This window comes from Sipha flava, unplaced genomic scaffold (assembly GCF_003268045.1).
Source record: "Sipha flava isolate LNK unplaced genomic scaffold, YSA_version1 38_pilon_pilon, whole genome shotgun sequence".
Taxonomy (NCBI): Eukaryota; Metazoa; Arthropoda; class Insecta; order Hemiptera; family Aphididae; genus Sipha; species Sipha flava.
Window position 1 is genome coordinate 696,889 of NW_020273099.1, and position 19,936 is coordinate 716,824.

The 19,936-nt window shown below is 30.3% G+C and overlaps 2 protein-coding genes across 4 annotated transcripts in view; both read right to left on the reverse strand.

The window, feature by feature from the left end:
• Positions 1–855: 855 nt before the first annotated feature.
• LOC112688365 lies at positions 856–3,392 on the reverse strand. Its single transcript, XM_025561531.1, has 5 exons — positions 3,381–3,392; positions 1,794–1,935; positions 1,640–1,709; positions 1,413–1,540; positions 856–1,355 (listed from the first exon to the last, which is right to left on the reverse strand). The coding sequence occupies exons 1-5, from the start codon at positions 3,390–3,392 to the stop codon at positions 856–858; spliced, it is 852 nt and encodes a 283-aa protein (XP_025417316.1).
• Positions 3,393–8,904: 5,512 nt separating this feature from the next.
• LOC112688455 (rho GTPase-activating protein 100F-like) overlaps positions 8,905–19,936 on the reverse strand; it is a 38,936-nt gene continuing 27,904 nt past the window's right edge. The window contains exons 1-16 of one of the 3 annotated variants that reach the window (XM_025561636.1): positions 15,451–15,689; positions 14,903–15,019; positions 14,653–14,838; positions 14,417–14,575; positions 14,070–14,344; positions 13,639–13,798; positions 13,285–13,558; positions 12,544–12,747; positions 12,358–12,478; positions 11,706–12,250; positions 11,501–11,638; positions 11,038–11,424; positions 10,681–10,950; positions 10,460–10,620; positions 10,190–10,388; positions 8,905–9,711 (exon numbers count right to left, since the gene is read on the reverse strand). In XM_025561636.1, coding sequence (XP_025417421.1) covers positions 9,182–9,711; positions 10,190–10,388; positions 10,460–10,620; positions 10,681–10,950; positions 11,038–11,424; positions 11,501–11,638; positions 11,706–12,250; positions 12,358–12,478; positions 12,544–12,747; positions 13,285–13,558; positions 13,639–13,798; positions 14,070–14,344; positions 14,417–14,575; positions 14,653–14,838; positions 14,903–15,019; positions 15,451–15,498 — 3,774 coding nt within the window. In that variant the 5' untranslated portion in view covers positions 15,499–15,689 and the 3' untranslated portion in view covers positions 8,905–9,181. Of the gene's footprint in view, positions 9,716–10,189; positions 10,389–10,459; positions 10,621–10,680; positions 10,951–11,037; positions 11,425–11,500; positions 11,639–11,705; positions 12,251–12,357; positions 12,479–12,543; positions 12,748–13,284; positions 13,559–13,638; positions 13,799–14,069; positions 14,345–14,416; positions 14,576–14,652; positions 14,839–14,902; positions 15,020–15,450; positions 15,690–19,936 lie in introns of those variants that run through there. The other 2 variants (XM_025561635.1, XM_025561637.1) reach the window with 2 other exon arrangements.

The following is a 19,936-nucleotide window of genomic DNA, read 5'->3' on the forward strand; positions in this document are numbered from 1 at the left end:
TATGGAGTAAATTAAATTTATTACCGTTGAATATTGATAAATGTCATATCATATCATTTACACATAACAAAAATCCAATAACTGTTTTTATTATATTGAACATTGTCCTCTCACTAGAGTAAATTCAATCAAAGATCATGGCATCTTTTTTGAAAGTGATCTTTCTTTTAAAATAAATCATAAAATGATAATTAAAAAATCGTTTAAGATGTTAGGCTTTATTAATAGGAATACCAAAGATTTTAGAAATCCGTTATGTTTAAAAACTTTATATACATCTTTAGTTAGATCCAATCTGGATTTTGGTTCCGTAATTTGGTCCTGTAAATAATTGACATACATAAATGATTTGGATAATGTTCAATATAAATTTTTAAAAAGGATTTCATATTTGACAAATATTCCATTATCTAGGGACTATCTCCATCTAACTCAAGATTTTATTGGCCTTGTTCCTCTTTCACTTAGACGCAAATTAACTGATGTTATGTTTGTCTGTGATCTTATTAATTATAATATTGTGTGTCCAGATTTGTTGTTTGAAATTGGTTTTCGAATCAGTGGCGTATTTAGGATTTTGCTGCCCCGGGTGCACATTTTTTTAATGCCCTTTTCCTCTCACCATTTTTTTTTGTTGTAGCAATTTTTCTTATCCTAAAAAAACTTCAATACATGTGATATGCTAATAATAGTATCATGCAGTATAAAAATCTATCGAGTGTCCTAGAATGTTGAATATCGTAGGTTTTCTTAGTAGTACCCATGATAACAAAAAAATTAAAGCCAATTGTAAAATGTATTAATTTATTTTATTATTTTAATTTATTTTCATAATATGTTAAAAATATCATTCAATTAATTTTTTTTTCGTCGCGCATTTGATCTTGCAAAATCTTCAATTATTTCATCATAGTTTAATGAATTTGTCAACTGTGATTCAATATTTAGAATCGCCAAAGAGTTTAAACGATTATCATTCATGGAAGATCTAAGGTATGTTTTAACTCTTTTAAGAGTACTAAATGAACGCTCTGCTAAAGTATTTGATGCAGGAACACACAAAAACATTCGCAATGCAATATTAACATATGGGTAAACATCTTGTAAATTATCATCTTTCATGACTTTACATAAATAAAGCACCGATTTTGTGGACACGATTTCTGGTAAGCCTTTTAAGTAACTACGAAAATGAATACATTCATTCATAAACGATATATCCAGATCTTGAGGATATTGTTTTTGTAACTCTTCAGCTTTTTGTCTTACTTCTAATACTGACAACTCAGTAATGTTAAACAAAAATCCAAATGAAATATTAATTTTTTCATAAGAGTTTAAACGCTTTCTCAACTCTGTAAGTAAAGAATCTATTATAATAAAAAAAGTATTTATTTCAAATGATTTTTTACCTACGAATGTTGTATCACCTTGAGAAGATTCATCAAAAGGCATTTTTCTTTTTTTTGTACGGGAAACTTTATATTCTATAGTTCCAGTTTTTTCTATGCCAAGTTTTTCATAATGTGAAAAGCTGTTTCTTAAATCCATTATATAATTTATCAATGATTTATATAGGGTTATTACAATATTCAAATCAATATGAATATTCTGCAGTTTCTTACTTATAATATTGAACCTCTCTAAAATATCATTCCATACTGATACCAGAATACCCATTTCTAAGCTTTTCATCTTTTTCAACAGTCCTTTACACTCACATTTAGTTTTAAAATTTTCAGTTGGATTGTTAATGAAAATATTTAAAGCCTTTAAAATTTCATTCCAATTACGTGATAAACTTAAACAAGCCTCATATCTAGCCGCCCATCTGGTATCAGATAATCTTTTAACAGTTACATTATCAGGTTTGGATAAGCATTGATCCAACACGTCCCAACGATAGGTAGATGCGGAAAAAAAGGAATAAATATTCTGAAGAAAATTAAAAAATTCAATAGCATACTATCACTATCACGCCGTCAGTCGTCACAGCAGTAATTAACACGTTACTAACATCATGGCCCGCAATATCATGAAAATGTTAGTATGTTTTATGGTGGTAGTACAGTGTTTTTGAACAGCTGATAAGCCGACGACAAACAATAAATTAATTCACGCGCGTTTATTATGAAATGTGAAGATTAATTTCACAAAATAGCTGTTTAATAGTGTTGTCGTGTTGATATAAATAACACGTTTTGTTGATAATGATTTCCCTATAGAAAAAAAATAACAAACATTTGTATCATTATTTTTACATCTATTTAAAAAAAAAAAGTTCTCAGTTAAATGTGATGCCCCCAAAAAAGTGCTGCCCGGGGCAATTGCCTCCCTTGGCCCCCCCCCTAAATACGCCACTGTTTCGAATACCATATCTCATTACACGTAATTCAGATTTATTTTTTGTTCCTCATTTTTAAACGAATAGTGATACCAATTCTTTTCTGCATAGAGCTTTAATTTTAGCTAATAAAATTTGTATGTATTTAGACATATTTTTTCTGTCTCGAAATTGTTTTAAAATAAAATCTATGTTATTATTAAAAAATATTGATAATTATGATAAAAGGTGAAAAAATAGAAAAAAAAAAGAGGAAGAGAAATGTTTATATTTTAACCAAATCAGAATTATTTATTTACTAATTATTTTGATTTATTGTTTTACCTATTTTATTTATTTTTTTTAATTTTTTTTTGTTTTGTTTTTACCATACTTAATTAGTTTATAGTCTGATATGTTTTCTTTATACAATTTGTAAAAGGGTAGATACCCGTTGATATATATATACCATAAATAAATAAATATCTCGTTTCGATAAAAATATGCATTTACATATAAATCCGTTCCCTACTAATGAACGACGTTTGAAATGAAGTAAGAAGTGAGTAACTTATATATTTTGGTTTATCTTTAATAATACCGTTGTACCTAGTCTTTCGACTTAGTAACAAAATTCACGAATCCTTACTCGTCGTAGAAGTTTAAATCATTATAGTACTTTTGTATTAATATACATAGAGTGACACTTCCCTTAACGGATACCTCTAAATAGCGGACACCTCTGAATAGCGGACGTTTTTTATGGAAACGGGGACTTTTTCACTACTTTCATATAGGAAAACCCCTAAATACCGGACACTCTAAATAACGGACACTTATGGAAATTTTAGTTTGATTTTGACAATTTTTATCCTAAATATAGAATAATCATTGAATGTCAATTTAATCTATTTTTACTACTATGTATTATAAATTATTATACAATTATAGTTTATCTTATCTGTCCGTTGATTCATCACGTCGATGAAACATTTTTCTAGATTATGTTCTGTGAAGTTGTATGTATGTATGGCTATACAAATTGCCATTACTTTACCTGCAACTTCATGTTCAGTAGAAAGATCTTCCAGGTAATATTTTCTATATTATATTTCTAATTTTAATTCGGTATATTATTTAATTCTTATAAAATAAATTATCATAATATTTTTAGTACATTGCGTCGTTTAAGGACGTAGCTGAGAAACAGAATGGGAAATGAAAGGTTAAGTAGTTTAGGTCTGATTAATGTTTATCGACAATGATACGATATTAAGGAATTTTTTTAACAGCAATTAGAAGGTATTATTGAAAAGTTTAAATTGAGTTCTAGGTGGTTGGCATTGGGGGGGGGGGTTCCGGGATCAAACCCCCCAGGGTCAAAAAAGAAAAAGAAAATTGTTTTATTATTGATGACATGTAATATATTTGTAATTTCATTATTACGTTTTGAACTTAAAATATACAATTATACAAATATTATGATAATTAAATAATTATATTGATAGGTGTTTGAAAAGTTTTGTTAACTATGCTGTTTTTATATTCCAATAGCTATTAATTTACTGTAATGTAAAACTAAACTGTAGATTGGTAAAAAAGTTGTATAAAATAATATCTATTTATAGCAGTTATTTATCTTATTTATCTGTGCAACGAAAAAAAAAAAGCTAACGATTATTTTTTTTAACCCCCCTCTCCCCCCCCAGAGCAAGATTGAATGTACACCACTGCTGCTGCATTATAAATACTCATTAGGTTCTCACAAGGCCGTACCTGGGGGGGGGGGTCAAGGGTGTCTGGATCCCTCTGAAATGTCTTCAATATTTTACGAATGTTTAAAATAATTATTTATTTTTAATACCAACATAAATATTTTCAGTCAAAAATGACTTAAGCTCCAATTAACCATTGACTGATTTTAGTTTTATATCATAATATCATATGAAAATATGATATTAATTATAATAAAAGAAGATTAAATCTTTTTCTGTCTTATTTTTAACCAAATATCAAAAGTTAAAATCTAAATTCAATAAAATTATAATATACATATATATATTTTGGACCCTCCCGAAAAAAATTTCTAAATGCGGCCTTGGGTTCTCATACACTTTTGGTTCAATAGGTTTGATAAGATGTTTTATTTATAAACTTTATACGAATCTTAGTGAAGAGATAATATACAAAATAGTAACAGTAAAACGTACACCAGAAATAATTATTTTTTGTAAAATTATTGACTATCAATATCAAACCAAACAAATGTTAACAATAATACACATATGTATATAATTATATTATTAGTTATGGATGACAGTTTTCGTAGGTATTCTATGTATATTATATATGACAATTTAATACAAATCGAATACAAGTACATATATAATTATGTATTCTGTATTATTTCTAATATATTACCTACCTATAAATATATACCTACATTTTTAACATATATTAGTATAATATATTTATATATACATATATGTACACTTGTTTATTAAATATTGTATATGTGGAGATAGTATGATTTTAAAATATGATACATCGATTATTATCAACTTCGAAAAAGGATGCATATAATACATAATAATAAACCTCATTTATAAATTAATTTGAACAACTTAGCATTACACATATAAATTAATACAGTGAAGACGTAAGGTTTTTGGGAATTTTGGGAAAAATATTTTAATTCTTACATTATACATATAATTTTAATTTCATTTATATTTATTTGTGGAATCTCTTATAGTGTCTTATGTTGCGAGGAAATTTTGATCAAGTGCGTATGTTATTCTACTCACCATCAACTACTCACGTTTTAATCTACCACTGGACTCAAATTACTGGGGTCAGTTAGTTATAAAATAAAACACGTCATAATACTAATTCCATTTCGATTATACAAATTCACTATTATAGTGAGAAGATAAAACAAGAAAAACAAATTGTAAAATAATAATTCATAAAAACAACAATAAAACAATAGTTTTAAATTTGTAAAAAAAATGTTTTAACCATAGTAATAAAGAAACTAAATCAGATATACTCATTTTATATAAATAAGTTTCCATAAAAATCTTTAAAATTAAAAATCACCTTTTAATAAAAAAGTGATTTTTAATTTTTATTACATTTTTAACTTATACCTAATATGATATAGGTACCTTATAATGACGAAATCGTACAATATTTTATTGTGCTGTACTGCTTTGTTTACGTAAGTTTAATAAATACATCAACAAGAACCTTTTTACAAGGTAATAATGATAAGTAATAATTTATTTAGATAACAACGGTAATTGTTATAATTTACTATATTATTATTCCCTTATCATGGGTTATATTAATTTGGCCATAAATATAGTAGGACCTACTTATTCATAACTGTGTAGTTATTGTAATGTTTACTTTAATCATAATATTTAAATAAATATTAATTTAATAGTACCATTTTAAATTTTTCATAAAAATTGTTTGCGGAAAAACTTAAATTCATAATTTGTATAAATTCATCTTTATATTTCGAGTTTTCATTAACTGTTAACATTATAATTTAAGGGTTTTTAACACTGTTAAATAATTGATTTTAATTAAATTATAAAAAAACATAACAAGGTGATATATAAAAAAATTAAGTAACACATCAAAAATAGTGTTTATAATAAATAATACATTTTAAATAACACATTATGTATAATATATTTATTACTTTTAGTAGCGTAGTGAACTTGTCAGAGTCAACAAATCAATAGGTAATTCAAGTCGAATTTAAATACCTCTGTTTTAGTTCTATAATTTATGTATTAACCTTTTTTGGCTTTGCTATTGAGGAGTAATTATATCTTAATTCTCCGTTTATTAAAAGTCTCAGATGCCTGAGTTTGTTTTAGTCGACGATAGAAATGTTTCTTAAGAACGCATGATGGTTGGAAAATCAACATAAAATTGAATAAACATAGAAGCATAATTGTTACTAATAGTACTTTTGAATTATCAGATTATCGGTTTTTGGCATTTCAAACATTGATTTTATTGAAAAATGTAATTGATTTTAAGAAAAGGTTTTTTTTAAAGAGTGATATAGTGGTGAAATCATCTCATTTATTCATTTGTATTAATATAATAATATACCGAATAACAGTCAACATTTATTTGATAAATATATAGATAATACAGGTACTTAATATTTGTATTTAAAAAATAAAATACATACTTATATAGCAAGGAATAATATAAATTTTTTCCTATTAATATAAATGATATTGGATAGAATTAAACTTCAACATATTTAAAATTTTTTAAAATTTCTTCAAGAGTTTAAAAAATATTTTCGTAATAAATATCTGTAAAAAAGTTTTTTAATAAAATACACTTTATTTGTGCATAGCAAATAGTAGTAATCGATTTGATTACCTATGTTAATACGAAAAATTAAAAAATTATTTTTTATTGATTTCAGTTTTACATTGAAGGGTAGGAACAACCATTTTTTATTTACAAGTTATTTCATGTACATATTGTTTAAAATCAAAACGTCTATATATAAATTTTTTTTGTAATAACTCAAGTGTTACGATAGCGTTCTCTTGTTGACTAAGTTTACAATGTCTATGAGTACATTTCTAACTGTTAATACAAAATTATATGAATCTATAATATAATAAGTGCACGAAATAATTACTTTTCTTTATTTAATTAATACAAACTTTTTGAAGTTATTGTACAAAATGTATCATACATTAATTTATGAAATGCTTAAACCCAATAGCTTTTTTCAATTAAAATTTTGCGTGCCTAATTTTTTCCCTACATTTTTATTTATTTATTTATATTTTTTGTGCGTAGGTTAAAGTATAGTGGAATGGTGCTTGTCAAATTTCTACCATTTAGTATAGTGAATTATTTTTTTAATAATATTATGTAGAGCTTATAACATTAAAACGCCCAAATAATAATTTATTCATTTTAGTCGCTTTACTTTTGGCAAACACAGATTAGATAAATAAAAAATGTAATAATTTTTATATTAAGCAGTTATTAAAAAATTATCTTTTAAAATAATAATTAATTAAACCATATATTTTGATTACATTTTTTACAGTGCCCTAGCATTTTTATAACTCCTCAATTATTATTACCGCGTATAATTATATATATAAACATAAATCATTATTTTATATTTAGAAAAAATTTATTGTCATTTTAGTACTTTCAGTAATTTTTAAATTGTTTGAAATTTTTATTAAAATATTTGATTATATTATGATTATTTACTTTGACCTGTAACTTAATTATATTTTAATTAATGGAGTACACTTAAATGTCGGTTTACAAGCTTTTGGTTCAATTATTTCATTTTACATGTTGTTTATCATATCATTAAAACATAGTATAATTGTGATTGAAGATTTTCATGTATAATTTATGATTTAAGATTATGTATATATTATACTCGTATAATACATAGCTATTTGTTAGAATCAGCAAATAAAAATAGATGGAAACTATGTAATAAAATATGCAGTATAGATCGTTCCCACCCAGTGTCGGTCTGACTCATGATTGGGCCTCCAGCAAAAAATTTACAATAGGCCCTTAAACAGTATAATATTGAAGTGGGATTCAATAACAACATACTAAAAAAAATTTTTCTTGTTCCACTTGATTTATTATTTATTATTTAATTTATTATTGTTATTATATTTTTCCAAAGCCAACATTATCAAACTATCATTGTGTTCATGTATGCGATCATTAACAATACCATTGATCAAATATACTTTAATATATTTAATCAATGATAATATTTATCTTAATTTTTCAAAATATTTATACTCGTTTGATTTTGATCATAGAAAAAAAATGCATAAGCTATAGATGTTATACTTATTTCTACCTAGTTCTATTACATCACGTCAACAATATTTCAAGATTAAGATAATAATAACACAATTTTAATTGAATTTAGGAAAATAATTAATATATTTTTTAATATTAGGTTGGTTGCTTTAGATCTCTATTTTAAAAATAAATCTCTGGCCCCCGGCAATCACTGGGTATCCGGGTGGATCAGACCGACACTATTCCCACTCGTAATTAAAATGAGCGGTTGACATAGAGGTTTTTGACTAAAATTTTTCAATACAATTATCATGTGTTAATTATATTTTAACCATATAAATTATAAAATTAGATATTTTTATGTTATATAGTTTAAAAAAATACTATAAAAGTATTATAGTCCTCTAATAAGAGCACAGAAGGTATAGTATTATTTTTGTAATTATTAACGTTAGCTATTCTCGGAAATGACACCATAATTTAAATTGTTCTCCTACATTTTAGAATGGCCGCATCATTTAGTATACTCAGTGGTTACAATGAAAATAAATGATCTATATAAATATTCAAAACGTAACTAACGCCTTGTATAATTACAACAATTTTTTTTTTCTTTCAAGACTCATTTTTTACGCGTCTACAACTAGTAAGAAATCAAATGATAACATCTGTATAAAATTGTTATACCTAACGCGTCTATAATTTTCAATCTAAAAAAGGAATAACACCAGACGAAACTACGAGTTCTTTTATTGCAGAGTTACTACTTGAAAATATGACCACGAGAAAAGAAGACAAAAACTTTTCGCTCAATATGAAAATAAATAACAACAGTCAATATTTCCACCTTAGCTCCCCTAAAATTTCGGGATCATTCCCCACATGACAGTTCACAGCTAAGTACGAAACCTGGTAGAAAGTTGGCAAACACATTATTTTCTAATACGTATATATATATATATAACATTACTATATACATATATGAGGGCACCGCCTTCGCGATTTAATCGGTTAAACGTTATTATTATTATTATTGCGATTACTATTAATTATATTCTGATTAGGAGTAGCAGAAGTATTAGTGTTAATAGTAGTGCCGTTGACGGTGTTGTGCTTCATCGTAGCGGAGGCGTTCTGCTGTTGCATTAGTCCCCGAGGTCTCCGTTCGTTTTGTAGTTGCTCCTCGCCGCAGCTCTCCTCATCCGCTTCCGCGGCGCGCTCAGCCACGTCACGCTGCGAGTCTTCCGTGCCCGTGGATGAGCTCGGCGTCTCTGCCGCGTTGTCCTCCGGCGGATCCGGCGCCGCCACCTTGGTCAGCCGGTGCGCGTTAGATCTGGCCGGTATCTGCGGCGGTTCGATGGCCGACGTATCATTGTCGCCGTCGTTCTCGTCTGATGTGGCCGTGTCACTGGTCGGTGACGCCACTATGACGGGCGGGGGGCCGCGCCTTGTTGGCACACCGGGCACGCAGGATGGCTTCGCGGGCAGCGGCGGGGGCCGAGTAACGCCGTTGGCGACCGAGGGCGGCAAACACTCCCGAACTGTCTGGAAAATATGGTCGGGGCTCATCAATGTACACAATGCGCGAACCGTTGTCATCCGAGGACCGCATACACAGTATTATTAAAAAATAATTTTTATGCCTATACGTTATTGTTGTTACAATTTTTCAATCAGCGCCGGTAATGATTAACTCGTCGGTCAAACGTGTATGGCAGAGAATAAAATTGTGTGTATACTACTCACGTAATTTTTATAGCACAAAAAAAGCAAGTGTGTGTGACAACATTTGAAAATTTCTAATCAAGTCTAATCCGGTGAAATAGCAAAAATAGTTTCTTACGTAAACAAATATTATTTAATGGTGGATGGACCGCGATCTTTAAAGATTTGTACACTCCGAAATAGTTGGTGGTTATGATTAGTGAAGTTATTTTTGTTTTATTATTTGGTAATCGAGCATGAAATGTCGGTATTTTTAATGGGGAAAAAAATACCCTCAAAGAAACTTGTCCTAACCTGATTTCGTCGGCCAAATCTCTAACAGATACCGTAATACGTTCACGGGCTGTTGGAAATCAATCGGTTTTTCTTTCATTTCACTTTGTACCATTAACACTGGAGCTAGGCATATGGATAAATTTTGTGCCGACATCTTATTTCGAGGAGATTGTGACACAACTAATGCTAGATGATCCATGATATATGTCAAAGTTGCCTATACAAACGAAAACAAGTTAAGTAATTATATATGGTTTTTTTTTTTACATTAAAATAAGTATGTCATACTCTATTCAACTTTGGCAAACAATCTAAAATCGATAACATTAACTTGGCATTTGCCTGTGGATCATCAGGCAATAATACAGTTAAAGCATCGAGAAGCATTTGGTACAAACAGCGTGTGAAAAGTGGTTCTGGAAGTTCTCTTAAATAGTCTTTTAGAACACCTAAAATTAAAAAGTATTTGAGAAATTATGTTTATAAAATTTAATTGTTGCTGTAATTACCTGTGATTACGTTAATATCAGGAACATTATCTGGCGATAAATCCACCGTTCTTGGATTGCGTTCAAAAGCTTCTCGAAGAATCCGTTTTTTAGAAGCAGATCCACACAGCCGATAAAGGCCAATAATGTCTAAGCCCCTTCGTTCAACTTCTTCAATACACCTTCGAACAATTACTGGTACAGACGCTGTTGCTGGTGCTTGTGCTAATGAAGATAAGGAACTAGAGATTGTGCCGCTTTCCCGAGTAACCACCGACTCGAGATCAATACCTTTATTTTAAAACGCAATTCAAAATTCATTAAAAAATAATTTCTATAGTCGACATATGTAAAATGTGTAAAATGTATTTTACATACCAAAAAGGCCTGCAGTTTTGGTTCTTGGTGGTAGAGTGGTTGAAGTTCTTATAGTTTTTCTTATGAAAGTTTGATAAGGATCGGTGTGTCTTAACCGTAAATATAATGTTCCTCGAGGTTCAATTTTTAATGCTAATTGATGTACAGGACTATCTCTAACTAAAGACGCCAAATGTACAGATCCTTTGTAACAGAGCTTGTGTCTGTATTGTTGGTCCCATGAGTATATTAAAAAGTCTAATTCTTTATTTGACAGTAAGTCCAATTCGAATGTTTCATCCCAGTCAAAAACAAGATCTCCAGTACGCACTACAGTTCTAGCTTTGTGTACACGATCACATTCTAAGACGCAGTATAAGTCTCTTGAGCTTCCAGCTGGTGCCATAACTGAAATTATTAAAGTATTTTTATTTTTATTTGTTATTATTTTATTTTTTGTGCTGTTTAAAATTATTGTACTAACCATTTGTCGACTGGCCAGATAAAACAGTGGTGGAAGCTGCTCTGAGGCCTCTACCAGCTAATAGATGCACCCATAATAAGCCACTAATAGGTGGAGCATTGTCAACGGTAGACTTTTCAAATTTGTATTTTAAAAACTCTAAATAAATAAAATAATAGTATAAAATGTCATTACAACAAATATAATTTCACAAATTATTATTTACCAGCTGGATTAATTTCCAATACTCTAGCTCTATCGGCTTGTAAGTCTGAAGTTGTCGACGGACTGCGCCGACCTAAATGTTTTGCTTCGAGTTCTAATAGATGTCGAATTCTTCTTAAAGAAGATGTTCTGGTATGTCTGTCTAATGTTGATGTAGTAGCTGATGGTAATGCTGGCGATCCAAGACCTCTAAATGGTCTTAGATCTGCATTAGTACCTGAATAGCTCATCAACTCTGAATGTCTAGTTCTTTCTGGTAAGTTTTCAGCGCTAAATGTGAATCTTTGTACTTTTTGTTGTTTTAGTGATGGATCACAAACGTTACGTATACGATCATATATAGCACTTGTGGACGGTGCTCTGCTCATCCATGCTCTATATTCATCAGCTGTAAATACACTCGGGGAGCTGACTAATCGATTTTTGCGACGCATTTGAAATTCAGGAGCACTAAGATTACCATCACTGTCTTCGTGATCACTTAATACCGAAGACGATGTCTTCGGATTATCTTGTGTGTTATACCGCCTTAAACTACCTCTCAAGCTATTAAGAAAATATATAATTCATCGTTAAAAAAAAAAATCTACTATTTATTGCCCAATTTATTTTTTACGTTATTTTCAACATAATAATTCATAATATTTGTATACCTTGTATTAAGAGAAGAAAGTGGGGTTCGTGGTGTACGTATGTCTCTTGGCAGTGAATTAGACCTTAAAGAGTTACTCCTAGATATCGTAGCACTTCCTAATCGTGATAAATTTGAAACTCCTGTAGATATAAAAATGGCTTAAGACTATCTATTTATTAATATTTATTATATATTTATTTTAAACCTGATATCTGTGAAGACCCTCTATAGTAGTAAGGGGAAGTAGAAGTTACTTTCGTTGCTTCCGTATCTGATGCGTAATCTAAATGTCTTGGTAAGGTTCTAGAAGAACCTTGAGAGTATTGTGAAACTAAGCGTGTACTGGATCCAGCACCAGTGCTACTTCTAAGACCAGATCTCATCAGTGTTTGCGATTGTCGATAGGGTCCTAAAACGAAGTGGTTTATTAGGGTAGGTTCACATGGAGAGCATTAAACGCGAGTTTACAATTACTATTAATTGCTATTAACTGTACACGTGATAACGCTCGTTGGATGGCAACGCGCGATAACGTAAAAAACCTGTCAACCCGCGTCAGCGCAAGTTAACGCGCGTATGAACATTGTACAGGTTTGTATTGATGTGTTCAGTTGGAACGTGTATATCAAGGCGTTACGTCCTTTTTTCGTCAACAATGGAAGAATTCAATAATGATTTTTTCATCGATGAAATCGAAAAAAGGCCCTCGATTAGGGGATATGACCAGTCGTGATTACTTAAATAAAATAATAAAAATAATTTAAAATACGACTGACTATAGTTACTATTTATAGTTATTACTATAATTTAAACGCGCGCTTAACGCGCAAAATCTGTAATTCATGTGAACACTGACTAAAAACGCGCGTTTAACGCTTTCCATGTGAACTTAGCTTTAATATAATTTGCATGAGCTGAGTATGATCAACCGTTTTAAAAAACTCACTGCTTCCATAATCATATTCAGATCTAGGTAGATATTGGTCCGAACCAGATCTAGGGATATTATTACGACGATATTGTTGTTGTGTAGTTGTCGCCGACATTCTTCTGCCGGATGAAGACTGACCACCCGGACAAAATGGATGTACTTTTTCGGCCAACGATTCTAAAGTTTTAGGATATGCTTTGTCGAATGGTTGAAAGTGTTGTGGTTTTGATGATTCATTGGAAACTGGGGGGTGAGGAGGTTGATATGACCAATTATTACGTCGATCCAACTATACAAAATATAACAGTTAAAATTAAGTGGTTTAAAAATGTAGTTAATTATTTAATTTCAGATAAAATATAAACACACAGTAGACGCTTGTCTTCTAGATTCAGGTGGTCTTGAGTTGTAAAATAAATCTCCTGAAACATCACCATTTGAATCTAATGCAAGTTGAGATTGTGATCGCCCTCTAGATTCTCTTTGACGTTGTTCATGTATATTTTCTTTATTTCTTTGATTTACTCGCCTAATAAATTTAAAAACCATAAAATAATACACTGTATACAATTAACCACTTAATATGAATAATCTTATAAGAGTCGATGAAAAAATTAATATAAATATAGATTTAAGTTAATTATTTTAAATAAATCTACTAAATTATATGATTTTATTTTGGATAAATACGTATTAAGCATTTTAATTGGTTGTTTTTAAAATTGATTTTTATTCAACATTTATAATTTAAGTTATTTAAATATTTATTGCATTATACAATGATTATTTAATTTACATACCCCGTAGTCATATATGATTTCATATGCAAGTCATCATCATCGTCATCGTGTTGATCATCTGATTCTCTACTGATATCCTTTTTGATTACTACGACCGGAGGTTGATGACTAGGCATTGCAGAAGCTAACGATGCATTGGCAGTATTTCGATGAATTCCTCTTGTTTGCCTCAAAGCTAACACAAGTCTTCTGGGTATTGACATAATGATCACAACCTCGTCTACAGCTTTACGAGTAACGTCCACTAAGTTAACTGCCAACACTTCGTCGCCAACCTAAATGATAAAATTATATACACGTGCCACGGTATAATGTGTATATATAATTTTTCTAGTTATTATATATACCTGTATACATCCACTGTTATATACTGCCGACTCGAGAGCTAGTCTAGAAATAAATAGGCCATCATGGCGATTAATACCGTTCCCTTCTCGAATATACAATCCTAAGGTTTGTCCAGGTCTCTTTATTATCTCAACAAGATTTACTATATGATTGGAATCCTGAAATCCAATTAAGACCATGTAAAGTGCATATATATCAAGGAGTTGTTGATTTAATAATCGAAATATTTACTCACTTGAAGCATGAGAAATTTTTTAGCCGCATCAGTAGCAGTTTTAGTGAGATGAATTCTTGGGTCCAATATTCGGACAACCATTTCACCTCTACGTTGAACAGCGTCGAGTGCTGCTGCTGTAGTTGCATCATAATCGTTTTCAATGGTATCTATCAATCGGAAATCTTCTTTACTGATTCCACTCAACTATAAGTAAAATATATTAGAATAGTTCTATATAAGTACATGTTTGTTATATAAACAAAATTACTTTTCTAAAATCGCTTTGTAACACAACTGGCAGTGCATCTTTAGTTTTTGTTCCAGTTGGTAATGGCTGTTGTCCATGTCTAGATGTTGTCGACAAGTCTTGAGTTCGATCACGACCCTAAACAAGTAATAATTGATTACAGTATTCGTATAGGTATTTAAAAATTATTTTTATAGACATTAGTGCAAAACTATGATTATTGATTTCCGCTCATTCGTATCAAGTTGTTATAAATTAATAATTTTTGGGTAAACGAAAATAATCGATTAGTATGTATTTAAATTCAATGAAATCAATTAATAATTAAAGGTACTATACTGGGGTGGATTAGAAGGCAGTATTATTTGACCCCATTTTATTTTGTTTGATTATACACTTGTGGTATAAAATACCGTACAAATATGTAAACTCTTATAATGATTTCTTATGATTTTTATTCGTCAATATTGTGGGTTCTTTAGACATTATCACTATTATAAAAATAACAAAATCGGCATTTGTTTGTGGCACGATGAAGTTTGTATATGAAAACGATTAGTATCACTAACCTTTCTTGATATGAAGAAGCATCCTGAACTCGAGTCCCTGTCACACATTTGTGATATTTTATTCAATCGTATTCGAGTGTATTACGGAGAGGTTAGTTAAATATAATATTTATTATATTATTAAATTCGTTTTTGTTTTTAACGGCGAATTAATTCCGAACTCGGATAAAATGTAAAACGTTTGGCCATCGCCCTGTCGCCGGGGAACGTGTACGCGCCGTGGAAAAATGATTTTTCCAGGACGCCCATCTGAAAGTGCTCCGTTTTATTTGGGGTCTACGCTTGCGTACACGGATACGATACTTGCACGGTATTTATCGTATACGTACAATATATTATTATTATTCCGCGCGTTTATCCTACGTATACAGTGTGCACACGTATTATGTATACATCGACTCTGTTGTACACGCATATATATAAGCATTCTCGTTCAATACGATTCTCGGACGAACACAGACACAGACACACACACACGCACACATATATATATATTTGAATATTTTACAGTGACGGATCCAGAATTTTCTTTTAAGGAGGAGGGGGTTGAAAAATGTTTTCCCTTGGGATATTTTTATAACATTGCAGTCAATGATTGATAATGAATTGAGATAATAGTAAGCAATATAATACATTAATTTAAATCTAAGACTACTATTTTCTTGTATGAATAGAAATACAAATTATTATTTTTTAAATTTATAAAATAATTGATTTTTAATATATATGTTTCCTGATTTTGGAAGGTCTTAAACCTCCCTCCCCCGGTGGATCTACTAGGGATTATGTAATACGCGATTTCGCTTTAATGTTGGCGGCGATGTCTGCATAAAGTACTTGGACCCATGCGTATAATATGCGAATCTAATGTAATATGCCTGTGTATACCGTACACACGAGTACACTTAAGGGGGTAGTAGGGTGCGGGTTGAGCGTTTATAGTATACGATAGTATAGTAGTATGTAGTACGAGGATTGCGCGTAGTACATGGTATACTCTGCACAGCGCACGGGAAATATGGGTCAACGGAAAACGAGACCGGTACAATACGTGCGTGTGCGCTGAAGAATGGGGAGAGCGAACTTCATTCAAAAGCTGCACGGTCCATCAATTAAAACCGAAGAGTCGCGACGTGCACCTTATATATTTTTCCGTTACGTATGTGCGCGTCATATTGACGCAGGGGGATGGTTAGTACCCCAACTAATTTTTAGAAATTTTAGCGTCCCTCTACTATTACTATGTTATAATTATAACGCTTAACAATTTTTGGGGGCGCTCTTTTTTTTAAAAGTAAATAGAGTTTAATTTTGCCAAGTCGAGCACTGATAATATTTTATACTTAAATTTCACTTGACCAAGTACCCTGTTTGTATTTTATCAAATACCGGCTGTACGAATAAATTTATAATATGTATGTGTATACGAAATTGTAATACTGCGGCCGTACGCAAAGTTGGCAGACTGGCATGAAACTTTGCCATTTTTCCACCAAGAAACTTTTGTAATAATTGGTTCATAAGAATTGGCCGGAACACAGCATATTGGCTTACCTCACTGGTTCAATCTAATGCGTATGTGCATGTGTGCTTTTCAAAGAGGGTTAGGGATGGTTAGGTATAAGGTACGGGTGCGATCAATAGGACGTTTTACTACACATGTGAATATGCGTTTTTGATGTTCAACTTTTATTTTATTGTAAATAATAATCGATTATACATATATTGCCGTTAAAAAATGGTACGGGAAGTGCGATATTAGAGAGATGTATACTAATATACGTATACTCTTATAACATGAATACTGCATTTTGTTGTATCGTTAAATTATCTCCCCCCCCACTTTAAATGTTACTGCGTCTCATCGTTCAAGATGAGTACGTGTATTTGCATTATTATTCATAAACATTTTATTGTATTAAAGATAGAGCAATTGAAATTGCAATTGAATTTGTGTTTTATTTAACGTATTTATGTATATGATGACTATACTTAAAAGTTGTTTTTTAAAAATGTGACCCGTGTTCATTTAAGTTAAAGTTTAATACTAAATATTGTATTTGTTAAAATAAAGCAGAGATTTTTTAGGTAATCGTATAAATTAACAAATTAAATCGTTAGGCACTTTAATTTTTTTTCAGACGAGTTTAATAAAAATAATGCAATAAAGCATTTTTAGCTGCTTGTTAGCAATGTTATTGTAAACAGTTAGTTATGATTTAACTTACGATTAAAAAAAATAGTAGAAAAATTTCTGGTATTTTTTATTTTGTTGCAAAAATCTGAAATCTGAATACCTATAAGTTATAATTAACAATGTAACTTAAAATATACTTGTATAGTTAAATTAAAATTATACATTTGAAAATAAAGCATTATTGCCAACATCGCTTTTATTTAAACAATTAGAACGATTTATTTACATTTGAATTATGAGTCATAGTAGTAGAGTAAAATATATAAAGTAAAATATTAACAATGTGCTATTTTTTTTTTAATTTTTAATTTTACGTTCATATTATGTGAAAGTGAAAAAAATAAAATAAAAAAAGAAACAGGTAGATAAAGGGTACCTTTCAATAACTTAACCTATTTAACAAGTGTTTTGTTTGAAGTTAACTGATGGTTACGTCAGCACAAAATTTTGTTTGAATTAAATTAATATAGTTTTAGTTTTTCATATCTATCACTTTTTAAAAAAAATATTTTGTGAGGTATACATTCCACAGGTAAACAATATTTATTTATTTTTTATTATTATTATTATATCTATATTTTATATACATGTACTGCAGTTTGCAGTATATTATTAAGTACACTACAACGGAATTAATTATATAATGTAAATCTAAAACCTATAAATAGTTATTTCGATAGAAATAATATTTTGATCATTCTTCGATGGTTGTCGTTTCGGTGAAACTGACACCTGACAGGTACAATCGTAACATGTAATGGTTTGGCTTGTTAGACGGAGGTGGCCGAGGAGAATAAGCCACGTATTATAGACGTTATTGAAACTGGGTTTAGGACAATAATTTCCCCGTTGCAACTCGTTTATGCACATTCAACATTTTTTACCTGAAAATCGACGACTCGTTTGCGCACTACGAAATCAGTCGTTTACCTGAAAATAGGTAACTCGTTTACGCACGACACATTCAATACATGACACGTGTTTACATATATCGTCACAAAATGCAGTACAAATTATCAAATATATTACCTTAATATTATCTTATAATCGACTGTGTAGACCAGGGGTCAGCAATTAATTTCTATGGCGGTCCAGATAGTTTTTAAAAAAAAATGTTGAGGGCCAAGAAAAACGAATGTTATTATTTTTGTAATGAAAACACATTTTATGACAAATTAAAAACGATGAACGCTATTGTAATTTCAAAATATATAAAAATGTCGTCTTTATATTATATATTCTATCTATCTATACTCCATATTTCTATAACGAGTGGAGAACTAGAAAAATATTTTTGGCGGTCCAGTCATTTCCCTTCCCCGGGCCGGACATAGCCTGCGGGCCGCCTATTGCCGACCCCTGGTGTAGACTGTAGGTTATATTAATTTGAATTTGCCAAACAACTTTTAGTAAGTAGGTATGGTAGTATGTATGGCCTATGAATATGGATGGTACAGTGGTGACTTGTGTGTTGACGACGTACACTTTAACATGGCGTAGAAATTTCTAATACTTTAGAATCTCGGTGAGGAAAACGATGTTTTAATACTGATAATTATAAACTTAATGAATACCGTGTTTTAATGAGTGAATGTTCAAATTTTAGATGCACTAATAAAAAACGTCCTGCGTGTGTTATTGTTAATAAATGAGGAGTAAGATAATCAATGATAATAAGCAAACGAGTTCTAGCACTAGGGATTTTCGTCACAGGTAGCCAAAATATGTGTGCGCAATTGAGTTGTGCATTTTTGCGCAAACGGGTTGTAAAAAAGGTAAATGTGCATAAACGAGTTGTAACCTAATTTTCCTGTCTCCGCGCAGTCATAACTAATATGTCGTTAGTCGCTGTACGCCGTCATCTGCGTTTATTTGCAAGTTCGCAACAGTGGTGTATTTAGGGAAGGCCTGAGGAGCTCGGCCCTTCTTTATCCGTGTAATACATTTGATTACAATAATATCTACTCGTATTATATCATATAATGTAAGACAAAATAATGATTTTGTTATTTGCAAACGAAAATAAAAATAACAAACACATTGTCTTGCGATAACGAGTTGTAAATATCGAAAAGTTCCTTTTTCTTATACTTTCTATCTGAGCAAAATTTTACAAAATAAGCAACAATACGTATGTAATGTTTTGGCTAACGTAATACAAGTAAAAAAATGCCTCACAAAATATTTCAAAAGACGCCGATAACTCTTTCAAAAAATTAATGAAAAATGTTTCTAAATTAGCTTCTATTGTAAATATTGATATTAAAATATCTTATATTTGTTATAGAT

Coding starts and splice junctions, on each gene's coding strand:
- LOC112688365 (XM_025561531.1), bottom strand. Junction 1,710..1,793: donor GGCTTGTTTAAGTTTATCAC/GTAATTGGAATG, acceptor GTGAGTGTAAAG/GACTGTTGAAAAAGATGAAA. Junction 1,356..1,412: donor AGGTGATACAACATTCGTAG/GTAAAAAATCAT, acceptor CTTTACTTACAG/AGTTGAGAAAGCGTTTAAAC.